This window comes from Mus musculus, chromosome X (genome assembly GCF_000001635.26).
Source record: "Mus musculus strain C57BL/6J chromosome X, GRCm38.p6 C57BL/6J".
Lineage (NCBI taxonomy): Eukaryota > Metazoa > Chordata > Mammalia > Rodentia > Muridae > Mus > Mus musculus.
The window spans coordinates 154,942,838-154,959,386 of record NC_000086.7 but is presented as its reverse complement, the minus strand read 5'-3'; the positions used below and the strand labels follow the sequence as shown (position 1 = coordinate 154,959,386).

The following is a 16,549-nucleotide window of genomic DNA, read 5'->3' as shown; positions in this document are numbered from 1 at the left end:
TTTTATTCTGGTTGAAAGTTGAGGAGTGGGTATTTTAAGCTGAAACCAGGATCCAGAGGCTCAGACAATTAAGCGAGTTTTGTATCATTTTGGGATCCTGAAAGAAACGGTGATTTCATTACTGTAAAGTGCTTGGGATCTAGTGTCCATATTGGTGGACAGGGAAGCTAGGAGACTGTTTTTTTAAGTTCCCTGACTTGAAGGGATGCCTCAATGAGAACTTGGGCATATGATTCCCCCCCTATCATACATCTGGGGACATGGAGGTCTCAGGAACGTTTTGTGAGCGTCCTGAGTTTAACGGAACCTCTGTGCTGACCTGTGGTACAGAGCACTTCGGCAGCCACTCATATCCGGTGTCCTTTGGACTCTGCGCCATTTTGTTCTGGAGCGTCCTGGAAGGGAGGTCTCCCCGCCGTGCCAGTTGAGGTAAGAATTTTGGGCTCACTATGAAACCTTTAAGGACTGGAAGGTCACCATTTAGCCTGCCTAGCTCCCAGTCCACTAACCTTGTTGGAAGTAGCTCCTTAGCCCTCGAAGTTAGGGACTGTGTAAAGGTGCGGTCTTCAAGCATTCCTGAGGAAAACGTATGGAACAATTGGCCGTTTAAAATGAGTGGCTAAGGGTGGACTGTGGAAGCACTTGTTGGGTCAGAGTGACCCTGATAATGTGGAATTAATGATATACCCTCATAAACAGTGGGAATGTGTCCCTACCCCCACTTTATCCGGGGACTCTGTCCCTATGGACCAATTCTGCGGTTTTTAAAAATTCAAGAGCGTGTGATATTTTTATTCTAACTGAAAGTTGAGGAGTGGGTTGTTTGAGCTGGATCCAGGATCCAGTGGCCCAAACATTTATGCTAGCCTTGTAACCATTTCAATCCTGAAGCATAAGCAAGCCCACTTACTGGAAAAGAGCCTGAATGGCAGTTTCCATATCTGAGGACTAGGGAGGCTGAGGTCCGTTTTTGAGGTTCTCTGAGTTCAGTAGAGGCCATAGGACTGACAAGGTGGAATGAGACCTCTCACAACCATCTATATGTGGTGATATGGGGGACTCAGGAACCTTTTGTGAGGTAGAAATTTAAGGAAACCTCTGTGCTGACTACTGATACAGAGAGCACCTTGCCAGCCAATCGTATCTGGAGACTTTGTGGACTCGAACTAGGCGCCATTTTGGGAGAAGCCTGAGATGGGAGATCGCTCTGCAGTGCCAGTTTAGGTGAGAATTTCGGGCTCACTCTGAATCCTTTCAGGATAGATGATCCCCCAAATAATGCAGCTTCATCTCTTTTGGCCTTGCTAGCTCCCAGTGGGGTAACCTTGTGGGAATGAGCTCTTACTCCTAGATTCTAAAGTGTTTCTTAAGTTGCCTTTTCAAACCTTCCAGGAGAGAAAGCAAATACAATATTTGGAGGAGTCAACACAGTAAGTGAGGGTATACTGTGGAAGAGCTGCTTGGGAGAGAGAGTCCCACATACTGTAGTTTTTATAATTTTCCTGCACCGAACCAGGCCAGGAATTGTAGGAATGAGCCCCCGTTCTTCCTTGTCTATGGATAATGTCCTTTAGGACCATGTCAGAGGTTCCCAGAAATGTGGGATGTATGAGATTTTTCATCTGGATAAATGCAGGGGAGTTGGTTGTTTGTGGTGGATCCAAGATCCCCAGGCCCAGACAATTAAGTTAGATTTGTTTCCTTTTGGGGTCGCTGAAGCATAAGGGGGTTATTTAAAAGAAAGTTCCTGGGCCCCAGTTTCCATATCAGAGGCCCTGGAAGTCTGGGGGCACTTTTTGTGGTTCCTTGATATTAAAGGGTGCTTCAGAGATGACTTGGTGGAATGAGACCCTCTCCAGAAATCCATAGCTAGTGACATTGAGGTCTCTGGACCTTTTTGGAAATTTCCTTATATTTACCAAAATCTCTGTGCTTACTCCAGATATAAAGGCTCTACCATCCCCTCAGATCCAGGGATATTGTGGACTCAGCACCATTTTGAGAGAGTCCTGGAAAGGAGGTTGCCCTGCCTTGCCATTTCAGGTAAGAATTTATGGCTCACTTTGAAACCTTTTAGGATTGGTGGCTCCTCAAATAATACAGTCTTGTCCCTTTGATCTCCCTTGCTCCCAGTGGGGTACCTTGTAGAAATGAGTACCATATTCCATGATTTTGGAGAGTAAATTATTACGTGGTTTTCAAACATTCTGTGTGGAGTAGCTATGGAATAACTGGCTATGTCTAAGAGTCTCTAAAGGCATGCTATGGAATCTCTGGTTGGGTCAGGAGAGCACCACACACTATAGCTTTAATGATCTTACCTACATGAAATGGGCAGCTGTGTGGGAATAAGCTCCTTCTAGTTCCTCTAAGAGGATTCTGTCCTCAGGCTGCATTTGCCAGGTTCCTAGAAATGTAGGACCATGTGATATTTTCACTCTGTATAAAAATGGAGAAATTGATTGTTGAAACTGTGACTAGGATCCACAAGCACAGATAATTTGGTAGATATATTTCCTTTTGTGGTCCTGAAGCACAAGAGAGCACACTTACTGAAAAGACCCTGGTCCCCAGTTGCCATATCTGAGAACTAGGGAGGCTGAGAACTCTTTTTTTAGGTTCTTTGAGTTTAATAGATGCATGCATTAGGAATGATTTGGTAGAAAGAGTCTACCCACCAACAGCCATCTATATCTGGTTACAAGTAGGTTTCAGGACTGTTTTGTGGAGTCCCTGAGTTAAATGTAAGCTTTGTGATGAGTTGTGATACAGAGCCCCTTGTAAGCCTTTTGTCTCTTGTACCTTTGTGGATTTGGTGCCATTTTGTGACACCCCAGGAGGGGAGATTACCTAGCTGTGTTTCATGAGGCAAATATTTCAGGCTGAATCCAAAACTTTTCACATATATGGTTCCTCTGAGAAAATATTACTTCCTGCCCAGTTTTTTTTATTTTTTATTTCTTTGGAATAGAGACAACCCCTATTGCTAGCATAGCTCCAAGTAGAGCTCACCTGTAGGATTGATCCCCTAGCTCCATAATATCTGAGGACTAACTACAGTCACTATTTTATGATATTCTGTGAAAGAAGGAGGTCTAATATTACCCAGGGTAAAAAGAGATCCCAGGAAATATACTTGGTAATCTCTGCATGAGAATAAATAACCCCACCATCTCTAGGATTGCAAATGTGAACTGTATCAAACAGGAGCCATCTATTGAAAAAACCCCTTCACACTTGCTCCCTGGCGTCTCTGGCCACAGACACCATTTCAGAAATCAGGGTTTCTCAAGTCATTTTAATATAAAGATGGGAGATGAGAGTGGGTTTTGGGAAGCTGGCTTCTAGATAGATCTTCCCCGACTGTTACCTTTTATCATTTTCAGAGGCTTGAACCAAGTGGGAGCAGATTTGTGGGGATTGTGCCTGTATCCAAGCTTCCAGATCTTTATATAGAGAGTTCCAAGACTTAGTACCATCTTGTGAGAATCCTTGTAGAAAGAAATCCATACCATGCTTTCTGAGTCTAGATGAGAGGTTAGGGCAGGTAAAAGGTCTCCATTAGGATTTAAGGATCAATAGTAATGCAGATTTCACCTTCAGTTATCATTGCATTGAGTATAGCATGGTTGTTGGCATGAGGTTCTTGCTGGTCCCCCTTTGTGCACCATGAACAGGAGCACTTTTATGAACTTCTAAGAAAGAGGCTTAAATCACTTTCAGGGTGGAAGCTAGATCTGAGAGGAGACTATAAAAGCTCCAATGCAGAGAAAGGGTCACATAACATTATAACTTTGCACTAAACATGGCCTCAGATGCAGGAATCAACCTGTGGTCACTGTCAAAGACACAGAGGAGCAATTTTCCATAGTTACATCAGCCCACTTGGTAACTTCACATGCAGGCTGTGTATCCTGCCTATATGTGAATTACTAAGGGCCCTGGCAGGCTAGAACCTGTGTTCTGAACTTTTGTGTCATAACCAATTTGGGGTTACATATCATATACCCTACTTATCACATATATTCATTATGATTCATATAGTTGCAAAATTATAGTTATCTAATAGCCTCCAAGACAATTTTTGGTTTAGGTTCACCACCAGAGGAGGAATTGTGTTAAAAGTCTCAGCATTAGGAAAGTTAATAAATAGTGATCAACAGGGTATGCAGATGGTAATTCAGTGGGCCCATTTGTAGGAATGAGCCTCTCTCTTTCCCTCCCCTGGGAATTAATGTCTTGGAGCATTTTAAGAAGATTGCAGAGAGGAGTATGCTTGTCAGTCAAGCAGTGATCTGTCAGTTGATTGCAGAAGCCTCATCCAGGAGAGAAAGTGCCAGATTACATTGTATCCTTTTGAGAGTCTTTCAGCAAAACCAGGTTGGTTTGCAGGAGTGAGTTTCTCTATCTGCAAGAGGTAACTTGGAGGACTCCAAACAATTTCCTGCCATTGCTTGCAGTTAGAGAATACTTCAGTCCTCAATTAGGGGGAAGAGTCCCTCCCTATACTGCCACATTCACATCCAGGTGCTCAGTGGGTGTTATAACAAAGTTTTCAAATTCTGGAGGGGTGATACAAGCTTTCAAAGTCCAGATGATTATATAGTAGACTGTAAACCCCTTTCATAATAGGGGGTCTCCAGTAAAGCAGCTTCAGCTCTGCTGTCTAGGAGACACTGAAGAGTGGGCTCTTGTAGTTATTGCATTCTTCCCCAGTCTGGTTCCCAGGATTTCTCACAATATAGATGCCATTTTAAGAGCTTCCTGGTTGAGGAAATACTTGGTCCATTTCTGACTCTAGTGTAATCTGCTGGTGGACTACAGATGCTCTAGAGCATAGGACATCCTCCATTTAATCTTGTTTCACTAACCTGAAGCCCAGCAGGAACTCTTATGTGTGGTCCTGTTCACATTCCCCACCATTCCATCTATATGTAAGGACTTGCATGACAGAGAATATTTTCTTTCTGTAGCATGAATGTTGCCTTACTGTCAGAGTTTATGGTGTTCAGGATGGCCTAAAGAGCATCCTTTCTGGATAAGCTTTCCACAAATAATATGGAAAGAGTCCTGTAGCTTTATCAAAAATAGGAAAGTGAGAGTTCATGTGTCCTGGTAGGTCTTGCTTGTAATCTGTGTGTGAAGTAAGGGTGAATTGTAGATGAATTCATCTTCACATTTATGGGATCCACCTGCAACATATGGGGAGACATGTTGTATGAATTAGCCTTTTTTGTTTTTTTGTTTGTATTAATGTAGAGTATTGAGATAGAGAGATTTTTCAGTGGTTATCAGTACTTGCTGTTTCTGTAGGTTAATTCCCAGCCACAAATGGTGCTTCACAACTCTAGTTCCAGGGCATCTGGTCTGTTTTACTGACTTGTGTGTGCACCAGTAATGTATGTGTTGTGCTCAAATAAACATTCAGTCAAAACATCCATGTGCATTAAGCAAAAAGAATTCTAGTGGTCATCTGGAGACAGAGGACAAGCTGAGCCATGAATGATGCCAAGGTGACATCTATGGTTTGACTTCTGAAGACCTTTTCCAGATTTAGTCACGCCAAATTGAACCAGTTCGACCTATTTATCCCCAAGTTCATTAAGGGAGAGCAATCAAGAGTCCTGGGCTCCAAGTTAGACAACATCCTCAGCATAAAGTGGGGTATGTAAGTCCCAACCCTTGCTCAGGAGCTCTATATAATTTATAGCATCATGGGAGACAGCTTGCTTTCCTTACATGGGCAGTGACTGGTCAGTTTATCATGCTTCACTCAATGGCCATACGCCCAAGTGTATTCAGGCATTATCAATTTGATTCCCTTGGTTAAAATACATGAGAGTGCAAGTATTAGTAAGAATTGTAGTGGGTGGGACTTGGAGGATTTGGGAGAGTCTGGGATATAAAATCATGCCTGGAAGTTTGGTAAGGTAGAGCATTTCAGGACCTAGAGACTCAGTGGGCACACCTGACACTTAGGTGACTACTAGCTCCCTTCCTTACTCCTGAAATAAAAATTGTGTCCTGCTTCTCACATCAAAGAGACATGACCTCTGGTCACATAGGCTTAAAACAGAGTTCTCCATGCTAATTAGGTACTTAGAGTCCTGGAAGACTCAGACAATAACCTTCCCATCACAGATATTCCACCCTGAAAAGATTTAATTTCAGGCACACCCTGAAATGTAGGGTATGGTTATGAGCATCCATTTTCCACCATGACAATAAGCAGTTTTGAACGACAGAGTGTTTCTTTTCACCATGATATGCTGTGGGGAGCCATTGAGGCCTTTGCCTACAGATTCACATTGTTGGGAATAAAATAAAAAGGGGGGCGGCTCTGGGGAGGCCCTGGAGAAGAATGGAAGGAAAAATAAGACTACACCCCACCACAGTTTCCCTATTCTCTGGTCAGTCAGGCCTGTCAGGGATGCTATCTAACCTATCCATGCATCCCTGGGTGGGCATTCCTCTATCCCACTCTTCAGGGTATGGTTAAGGGCAGCCTTGCCTGGGTTGACACCCCCCCCCAGACACTTTGCTAAAGCCACCAGGGCTGTGGAGAGATGGAAGAGGGAAGAAGTTCCCAACACTGACCAGAGTGCACAGTAGAACTTGAAGGAGCAGAGTAGAGACTTTATGGTTTTACAGCTTTATTATAGAAATGCTGGGAAGAGAGAGAATGTAGAAAGGAGGAAAAGAAAGAGAAAGAGAGGGAGAAGGGAGAGTGAAACAGAGAGAGAGAGACAGAGAGAGAGAGAGAGAGAGAGAGAGAGAGAGAGAGAGAGAGAGAGAGAGAGAAAGGGAAGAGAATAGAGAAGTGAGAGAAGAGAGAGTTGAGAGGACAAAGGATTAAGAGAGAGGTACAGGTTGAGCACCCCTTTTTATGGTCTTTACTCTTGCTAGGTAACTGGGGAGGAGTTTAGCCTGAAGGTCAGAAGCTTGGGCCATTGCTTACTTGACTATTGACCATGCTTCTATTGTGGGGGCTGTGGGAGGTGGTACCTTAGGGGGTCCAGAGTTCCAGGAGCATGAGGGAACTCCTACCATGTCATGTAGGTGAATTATGACCATCAGGGTTCAGAACTCAGCTCAACTGGAGACCAGCCTGCAATTCCCCACATCACATTCCAATCTTCCTTAGAAGGTTTCTCTGTTCTCCAAGCCACAATCAACACCAATCCACTTACAATCCAGGCAAGACCTATCATCCCTGCTTGTTCAAGCTAGAACTCCCCATTTCCCCCACCCCTGTGCTAGATGCAGCTCCAGTCTGTGGTACTCTGACTCCATTCTCTGCTCTTCTGCAATGCGCAGGGTTGCCTGACAGAACCCAAAAGCCCTGACCTCTTCACAGGCCTGGAACCCCTTAGGCAACTCTAGTTTTCCCACATCTCAGACTTTTCTTTCTCACCTAAAGAACAGTGCTCAATGCTTCAGTATTACCCAGCATTTGCCCTGCTGGAACCATGTGATAAGCACAATAAAACTCCCCACAATTCACCTCTGTAAGCAGCCATGCTCAGTTGTGGATCAGAGGCAGACCCACAGCCTAATAGGAGAGATGTTGAATATAATTAAAATGTAATGTATGAAATGATCCAAATGAAAAAAAAATATTCTTACAAGTTCATTTGGCTCTCTGAACAGTCCACAGAGACCCTTGGAATCAAGGTGAGAGTTTATGCTTAGTCTGAGTAGTCTCAAATCAGTGCTTCTCCATTGTCCATTCAGCACGTAACAGGATGGGGTGCATCCATAGGGGTAAGGATGTGTCCTTTAGGGGGACTCTGTTTTACATACATTTTTGGAGCAATTGAAGTAGATAGGGTCCAGGATCAATGAACTTCCAGGATAACACACTGTAGGTAAAGGAAGAGATGTCCATTAGATAATTGAGCTGGATCACAATAATTGGAATTGCAATACAGGAGTCCAGGGTAGACAACAGATTGGCTTACTGTGACCTCAGTAGATATAAGTTCAGAAGTTTTTTTTTTTTTTTTTCTGATGTCCATGTTAATCAAGTCTAGAATACATCCTTAGTTAAGGCAAAAATCTAGGGATCACTGTATACATTTCACTTCAAATAATCCATAAATAAAAACTTTCTTGAGATCCCTACTTATGTGGGTGCTGTGACTGCTTGTCTGTTATGAATGAAGATTTTATCTGAGATTTATATAGGAGGTTAAGACATTCCTTCTAGGTGTGATGTCAAGTTGGCAGAGGGAAACACTTAGGAGGACAGAGAGCAGAGTCCCAGGATTATCTGTGTCTCATACATGTACCTCTGGGGACTGTATGTGTCCAAGGCTGAGAAAGAAGGGACTGTGCTGCCTGGTCATATTCTGAGTCTAACACTCAGAGGCGTTAAGTGGCAAGCTTAGTTGTACCTTGGACAGGAAGGCAGCAGTCTTTGGAGAGACGAGGTCTTTTTGTCATCTGCACATAAAGGAAGGTATAAGGAAAAAGTCAGATGAATAAATCCCAGTTAGTCTTAGGAAATCCCATATCAGGCCAGATGAGTGCAGGTCAGGTGAACAATCCACATTAACACATCCAGATGGACATGGATTTGGCACTTTCTCAGATGTCATGAGACCAGAGTGGGTAGCCATAGTTAAAAACAAGGGTCCCAGGGTCATGAGAGTTCAGGTAGTATCCTCGAATGTATGAGTTAAGGAAAACTCTGTTATGGGCCCAACTAACACTTGTCACTTCCCTGATCCACACAGTGCGGGGTGGGGAGGTCTTGCTAACCATCCCATCTTGTTTACAGGTCCCTGGTATCAAGGAGCTGAAATCTTAGTAAAGCAGAGTTTGACTAGATTCATCAGAGGGAAGATCTCAGGAGTGTCAGGACTGAAGGTGAGGACTGAAGATGTCCTGCATTTAAACAAATGGGAAATGTCCCACACTTGGCCTGCTGTAGGCTGTGAAGAAACCAAGGGCCATAGACAACTTCCCTCACCTCTTTCCTCTTTATAACAGAAATAGGCTCCTGACTAAAAGAAACTAGCCTCAGATCATTAGGTGAAGCAGTACAGTACTTGTCTTTGATGAAGGAGAGTGTTCCGCAGGTCTGACAATTCAGGACACATGAAAACCATTAAATTGTCTCATTTCTTGTAATTTAGTTTGAACAGGTATAGCCAGGTATGAAACGATCTTAATACCCTTTTTTTAATTTCTAGAGAGTTGGACATGTAAGAGTTTGCTACAGGCCAGCAAAAGGGCAGTGTCCAGTCATTGACAGAAAAACACAAGGGCCCAAAATGATCAGTGAAGACACCATTCACTTTAAGTAGTGTTACCCAATGCCCCCCAACCCAGGTCATCTCTCCCCCCCTTTTTTTTTTTTTAAGACTCGGTACTAAGTTAGCAACTAGCACTTTGCAGCTATGGGATGGTGGCAGCATCTCTTATAATGATTGTAACGTGGAACACATGAAAATCATCCTCTGCATTAGAGCCCTCACCTTTTTACAAGGTCAAAACTGTGTAGTCTCAGAACTTACAGGGATGCCAATACTGTTATTTCATATCAGTGGAGCCAACAACTGAGAATACAGACTCTCCACAATACCTGGTGTCAAATATTCCCATGGTACCCTGTGATTATCTGTTCTGTGATCTGGCTGCACTCCAAATGGCAGGGTAACTTCCTGTTTCAGGCTTTCAGATTCCAGGATTGCTTAGAGTCCTGTGACCTTAAAACACTCCCCCAGAGCTCTCAAGTATTATGACATTTTGAATGTTGTGGGACATGGTCTGCCTTAAGAATCCACTCACCCTCTATCCTTTCTCCATCAGGCCTGTGTGTCCTCCCTGCTGTGATTGGAACACTATCCTGCCTACTATTACCTAGGACAGTCACAATGGCTGATTCCCATAACACCCAATACTGCAACCTCGAAGAGAGTGCTCAGGCCCAACAGGAATTAGACAATGACCAGGAGACCATGGAGACATCAGAGGAGGAGGAAGATACCACCACCTCAAATAAAGTGTATGGCAGTGCAATACCAAGTCCTCCCCAGAGTCCTCAGAGAGCCTACTCTCCCTGTGTGGCACTGGCCTCCATCCCTGATAGCCCATCTGAGGAAGCTTCCATCAAAGGATCAGAGGGCCTGGAAGACCCACTTCATTTGTTGCACAATGCACAGAACACAAAGGTGTATGACTTGGTGGACTTTCTGGTTTTAAACTATCAAATGAAGGCATTCACTACCAAAGCAGAAATGTTGGAAAATATTGGTAGAGAGTATGAGGAGTACTACCCTCTGATCTTTAGTGAGGCCTCTGAGTGCTTGAAGATGGTCTTTGGCCTTGACATGGTAGAAGTGGACTCCTCTGTCCACACCTATATGCTTGTCACTGCCCTGGGGATCACCTATGATGGCATGATGACTGATGTCCAGGGTATGCCCAAGACAGGTATCCTCATAGCTGTACTGAGTGTCATTTTCATGAAGGGAAACTATGTCAGTGAGGAGATTATCTGGGAAATGCTGAATAACATAGGGTTGTGTGGTGGGAGGGATCCTTACATACATAAAGACCCCAGGAAGCTCATCTCTGAGGAGTTTGTGCAGGAAGGGTACCTGGAATACAGGCAGGTGCCCAATAGTGATCCCCCTAGCTATGGGTTCCTGTGGGGCCCAAGGGCTTTTGCAGAAACCAGCAAAATGAAAGTCTTACAGTTCTTTGCCAGCATTAATAAGACTCATCCCAGAGCCTACCCTGAAAAGTATGCAGAGGCTTTACAAGATGAGATAGACAGGACCAAGACCTGGATCTTGAACAGATGCTCCAACTCCTCTGACCTACACACATTCTAGTGTACTGGCATTTCCCTTCTAACTCCAGGTCAGACAGAGTCACTGATTCCATTGCTGTACCCTCATTGGACAGCTGGGTGGAGGAGAGCATAACACATTCAATTTTCACTCTGTTTGGGTGATTTGAGGAGTCTTTGTAGCACAAAATGTTAATAATCGTAGTATAAGGTCTAATAATTTTAGTTTTAAGTGCATGCAGTGTTATTTTTTTCCAGCTTTGCTGAATGTCATCATTTTGAAAAGCAGTGGGAATGACTTGTGTATTAATTTGTAAAATGTCTCAAGATACTAGTGACATTGAAAGTATAATTTTTGGGCAGTTGAAAAAACATCAATGTTTAAAAAAAACAAGAATTAAAGATTTTTCATCATCTCAATCTCTTTAATCTCTTGTTGTGGTTAAGAAATTAAAATTAAAACTAAAAATATTAAATTGAATTTATAACACTATAATCTTCACTGCTTCCCTAATCATACTACAGTCCTCTGTTAGTAGTGGGCCATTGGCTGAAGCTAGTTCTATCTTTCCCTATAGATAAGTGGGGTAGAGCTGAAGGCAGAGTCAATAAATTATCTATATATGATGAGAGCATGATCCTCAGATCTTTCAAAAATTGAGAGTTTTTTTTTTTAATGATGATTAGACCTGGTTCAGAATTTTGCAGAGGGTCTTGCTGAGGCAAGCACCTCAATTTCAATGCTGTAAACCATGGCATTTTGTGATTTCTGGCCATGTAACAGCTCAAAAGATCTGTATGTCATGATCCAGGGTATCTTATTCTAGACCACACATTCCAGTAACTCATGAGGTACACATGTTGGAAAAGAATTCATTCACTTATAAACTGGCATTAGAGTTAAGTAAATCATAATCAAGCTAAAATCCATAGGCCAAGAGGGATTCTGTAAAGAAGAGGTCTGGAGGGCAGCATGAATGAATATACCTGAGAAGGGAAAATAGAAGAAAATTGGCAGCATATAAGTGGTTTGATGTGGATGCGAATGGGACAGATGGGATGATGGAATCAGACAGTACCAGGAAAGGCATTTGGAATTGGGGAACTTTTAAGTATGTTCAGGTGTAAGCCTTTTGTAATGGGAGCTTCCTGGAATCCATGAAGTTGATTGTGGTTGCTGAATGTATGTGGCTTTGTTTTGAGGGTGTCATGGTGGGGGCTGGCTTTGATACCTTCCCCCCAAGTTGCCTGGGTTTCCCAGTCTTCTCCTCTTTGACTTAGGGGCAAGATGTACAATTTTCAGCTCCTTTTCCTTTGTGGAGTTCACAGAATATTGCCTTGTTTCTGGCTTTGATGATAATAGATGAACTTCTGAACCTGTAGGCCAACTACGATGAAATGTTGCTGTTTATAAGATTTGCTTGGTCATGCTGCTTCTTTATACACAGGGTCCCTTACTATCCATTAATATAATTAGTATTTCTGGTAATGGAGGATATGTAGTCTGAACTGGCCATCTTTGGAACACAAGCAATGTTCCATTTTGGGAATACATTGCAGTTTCTTCAGATTTTAGCAGGAGGGTTACATAAAGATTCCCAAACAACACATGCTGATGCCAGAACTAGGGTTTGTTCTCTATAAACTGACACTGTGGCCCTTTTGCCAGGGGAAATGTCACATAGTTCATTGACTATAGAAAAGACTAGCTGGTACATGCATGGTGACTCAAACCCAACATTCTAGGAACTTTTGTGTGGGAAGGTACTGGGCAGGCTAAAAACAGTGTAAATGGACATCAAATCTGCAACAAATCATTCAACGTACAATCTGTCATACCTATATAAATATCTGGGTCACTGCAAGAGGGATAGTGGTACAAACTTGAAGGAGTAGTCAACCAATGTTTTGTTTAACTTGAGGTCCATGCTATGAGACAGATACATTGCCTAGACATGGAAACAGGAGATCTTAGGGAGCTAGGGTTGAACCAAGTATGAATGGCCTAAAAAAATCAATGATATCATGTCTTATTACAGAGTGTTATACTCATACGACAGTGCTTTTTCCAGATAAGAGAGACTTCCTACAGCATTGGATATGAGCAGGTGCAGAGACCCTCGGGCATATATTATGTAAGGTTAGTGTTCAAAATCGAGGTCTCTGGTCCTTCAGATAAGAGACAGGGAAGCCTAGGGTAAGTTTTTTTGGGTGTGGGGTGGGGAAAATTATAGAAATCAGAAAGGATGTGGGACATCTGGAGAACAAGGCCAACAAAATGAAATAGGAAGAGTATGCACGGTGTCACATAAACTAAAGCAGAAAGCACAGGACCTGCATAGGTCTCCATCTCTAAGGCTTACTGCTGAATAACCTTAGTGATCCCTGTTTATCATTATTAATATTACTTGAAATATTAACTTGATTTTTTTTACAATCCTATTCTTATTTCCCTCTAGGTCATCACTTGTTAGTTCCTAATCTCCCAGTATAAACTAAACAGAGACACAGTGAAACTAATCGAGTTTACAAACCAAACAGAACTATTAGTATATTAGCATAATATATGAATATTTCAGTTTCTTGTTTTATCTATTGTGACTTTGTGGTTCAACTCAGCTATTCTGGAATAAATTTCTCTCCAATCTTAATGATTCAGACTAGTTTTCCTTGGCTTCTATCTGAATTGATCTGCTTTACTTCAAACTATCTCTGGCAATCTTTTCTAATAACCTGTCTTTTTCTCACTCCATGTTAATTTATTCTCCACCTCCAAACTGTCCTTGTAAAACTCCCTCCCACACCCATCTCTCTTAAGTAGCCTCCCCTCTTTGTTTGAGGGTTGGGCCTATACTGCTACACACACTCCAGTGGAAACTGTGTGACTGGCCCCAAAGCTTGGACATAGTTCTGAGGCAAAAAGCTTCATGGAAAATCATTCTCTTGGAACCTTGGCATCTCATAGCAGGAATGCTCCAAATTTGCCCTTGTGTCAGTTGGTGAAAAGATCTATGTGCTTCCCTTCAGTATTGTTTAATTATAAGTGCCCCCAAGAAATGATTTGACATATAGTTAAGTTAGATTGGCCTCCACTAGTGTTCAAATATCCTAGGAAATCATTAAGCCGACATTGGGCCTTGGATGTATCAAGAATGCTACTTCTTCAAACAAAATGCCTCCAGTGTAGGTATTGAAAGAAATCAGGCATTTCAATTTACTGGAAAAGAGCTAGAAATCTCAGGACTAGTTCTACAATGTATACTTAGAGTAACAGCTGAGCCACTTTCATGTGCAGGAATTTAAATGTCCTAGGGAGATGGTGAAGTATACAATAGTCTAGAATTGTACCTATGGCAAGGGCATAAAGCCCTTTTCCCTGGCTTCTAAAAATAAGCTGACCTTAGGTGGGTCTGCTTTATATCTCAGTTGTAAACACTGATTTTTATCCCAGTTGTAAACCATGCCTGGATCATGTCAGCTTTTATGTATGCATTTCTCTGTTTTGTGTAAAGAGTCATTTTGCATCAGGTAACCTCAGTGTACCTTGGATGACCTTAATGTATCATTTAAGTTCCTTTTTTTTTTCTTCTGTAATATAATTCTGATGCTCGACTTGAGAAATTACATTCTGACCCAATACTCTCTCTGAAGTTTGTGTCTGTTTGTGATGTTTTTGCTGACTCCTTTCCCACCTGAGTGCCTGAATCTTGATTCCGTAGTGTGTTGAGGAACCAACTGATTCCAGTCCACTGCACTATCTTATCTCTCACTCATTCTTTCAAATATTTTTATGATTTGTTATTCTGTCTGCCCCTCAATTCAACTTCACTTTCAAACGTGACTACTTCCTTCTACAAATAACTTTACCTTCATTGTTTGAGATTAGAGGTGTGTAGTAATTGTGTCTGCGTTATATCTAGTGGGAATAAATGTATATAATTCCAGCCAGAACACATTGACCTTGAAGTACTTTGGGTATGATCTCTTGGGAGAACAGATATATTGCTGGATTAAAATTTCTCTACACATTATGGATGTTGGCTTAGTGGTTTTGTTGGACTCCTAACAATGGGAGAGTATGTGAGAGTCCATTTTTTTCCATTTATTGGATCTTTTCTTAGTTTATATTACAAATGTTATCCCCTTTCCAGGTCTCCCATCTGGAAATCCCTATCCCCTCCTCCCTCCACCTGTCTCAATGAGGGTGCTCCTCCTCTCATCTACTCACTTGCACCTTCCATCTCTGAGATTCTCCTAAACTGGGGCATCAAACCCCCACAGGCCCAAGGGCCTATCCTCCCACTGATGTCCAGCAAGGCCATCCTTTAACTCATATGAACTAGTCCCTTCATATATACTATTTGTTTGGTAGTTCAGTCTCCAGGAACTCTTGGGGATTTGGACTTTGACACTGTGGCTCCAATCATGGGGCTGCATCTGCTCCTTCAGCCTATTTCTTACTATTTCATCTGTGACCCCATACTCAGTCCAATGGTTGGCTGTGAGAATCCTTCTCTCTGGAGAGCTGTGCCACGAACAATCACGTGCATGCTATGAGCAATCGCCATTATAAGATGGCGCTGGCTTCCACTGCGCCTAACTAGTAAACAAGTCTTATGGGCAAGTGCAAGAGTGAACTCACGCCTAGTCACTGCCCATCTCACAGCTTAGTAATGGGGTGATGGGTGAGCAATGAATCAGGAGCTGTCATGCCACATCAGGTGCTGAAACGTCATGCTGTGGGCTATATAAGCAGCGCCATTTTCCCTGTTCAGGGTCTTACCTAGTGATAAGTAAGTAATAAAAGCTTTGCCACAGAAGATTCCGGTTCTCCTGAGTGTGTTCTTGCCAGCGGGGACAAAAGCTCGGGATACTTCTCTATGTTTGTCAAGCTCTGACAGAGCCTCTCAGTAGACAGTCATATCAGGCTCCTGTCAGTAAGCACTTCCCTGCAACCATAATAGATTCTGGGTTTGGGGACTGTATATGGAATGGATTCTAACTCTCCTTCATGATAAAAGTTTTGGAAAGATCAGGAATTCCATGCCCATAGCTAAATATAGCAAAAGCAATTTACTGCATACCAGTAGCCTACATCAAGCTAAACAGAGTGGAACTTGAAACAATGCCACTAGAATCAAGGAATAGACAAGGCTGTTGACTCTCTCTCTACCTGTAAAATATAGCACTGGAAGAATTTGATTGGAACAAAACAAAACAAGATAAAATCTCATGTGACAGCAGGTGCTCTCTAGGAGGTGGAGAAAGAGGAACACTCCTCCATTGCTGGTGAGATTGCAAATTGATAGAACCTTCTGGAAATCAGTTTGTTTGTTCTTCACAAAATTGTCTCTGAATCTTTGTCCTGTGCTTGTTATTCCTCTTGTCCTACTGGTTTGTCTTGTCCAGCATTGACATTTGAGATGTTTGCCTTGTCATACTGACATGCCTTTTTTAGTGTTTGGTTGCCTTTGTCCTTGGAGATCTCCTTTTTTTGAAAGAAGAATCAGATGGGGAGTGGAGCACAGAGAGGGGAGATGTGAGTGGAGCTCTATGGAGTATATGGAGTAGAAAGTGAAGTCGGGATGTTTTGTCAAAGAAAAGCATATGTTTTGTATTAAAATGTTAGTCTATATAAATTGCAAATAATATTTAGAGTAAAATTAAAACCTCAAAGTGATTTTCCAAGGTTACACAACTTTATAAATCTATGATTTACATACTAAGTAATTGATAAGACAGAAATGT

The 16,549-nt window shown here is 42.4% G+C and overlaps 1 protein-coding gene across 5 annotated transcripts; it reads left to right on the top strand.

The window, feature by feature from the left end:
- The first annotated feature begins 355 nt into the window (after positions 1–355).
- Positions 356–11,207, top strand: Magea3 (melanoma antigen, family A, 3). Of its 5 annotated transcripts, XM_006528721.1 has the most exons (5): positions 356–429; positions 1,120–1,224; positions 1,943–2,043; positions 8,783–8,871; positions 9,817–11,207. In XM_006528721.1, exon 5 carries the CDS (start codon positions 9,882–9,884, stop codon positions 10,842–10,844), a length of 963 nt encoding a protein of 320 aa, XP_006528784.1. In that variant the 5' UTR covers positions 356–429; positions 1,120–1,224; positions 1,943–2,043; positions 8,783–8,871; positions 9,817–9,881; the 3' UTR covers positions 10,845–11,207. The 5 variants fall into 5 exon arrangements, with proteins under 5 accessions (XP_006528784.1, XP_006528786.1, XP_006528785.1 ...); XM_006528723.1 differs by lacking the exon at positions 8,783–8,871 and having other exon boundaries at positions 362–429; XM_006528722.1 differs by lacking the exon at positions 1,120–1,224 and having other exon boundaries at positions 363–429.
- Positions 11,208–16,549: the final 5,342 nt, after the last annotated feature.

Coding starts and splice junctions, on each gene's coding strand:
- Magea3 (XM_006528721.1), top strand. CDS start 9,882: ATGGCTGATTCCCATAACACCCAATACTGCAACCTCGAAGAGAGTGCT.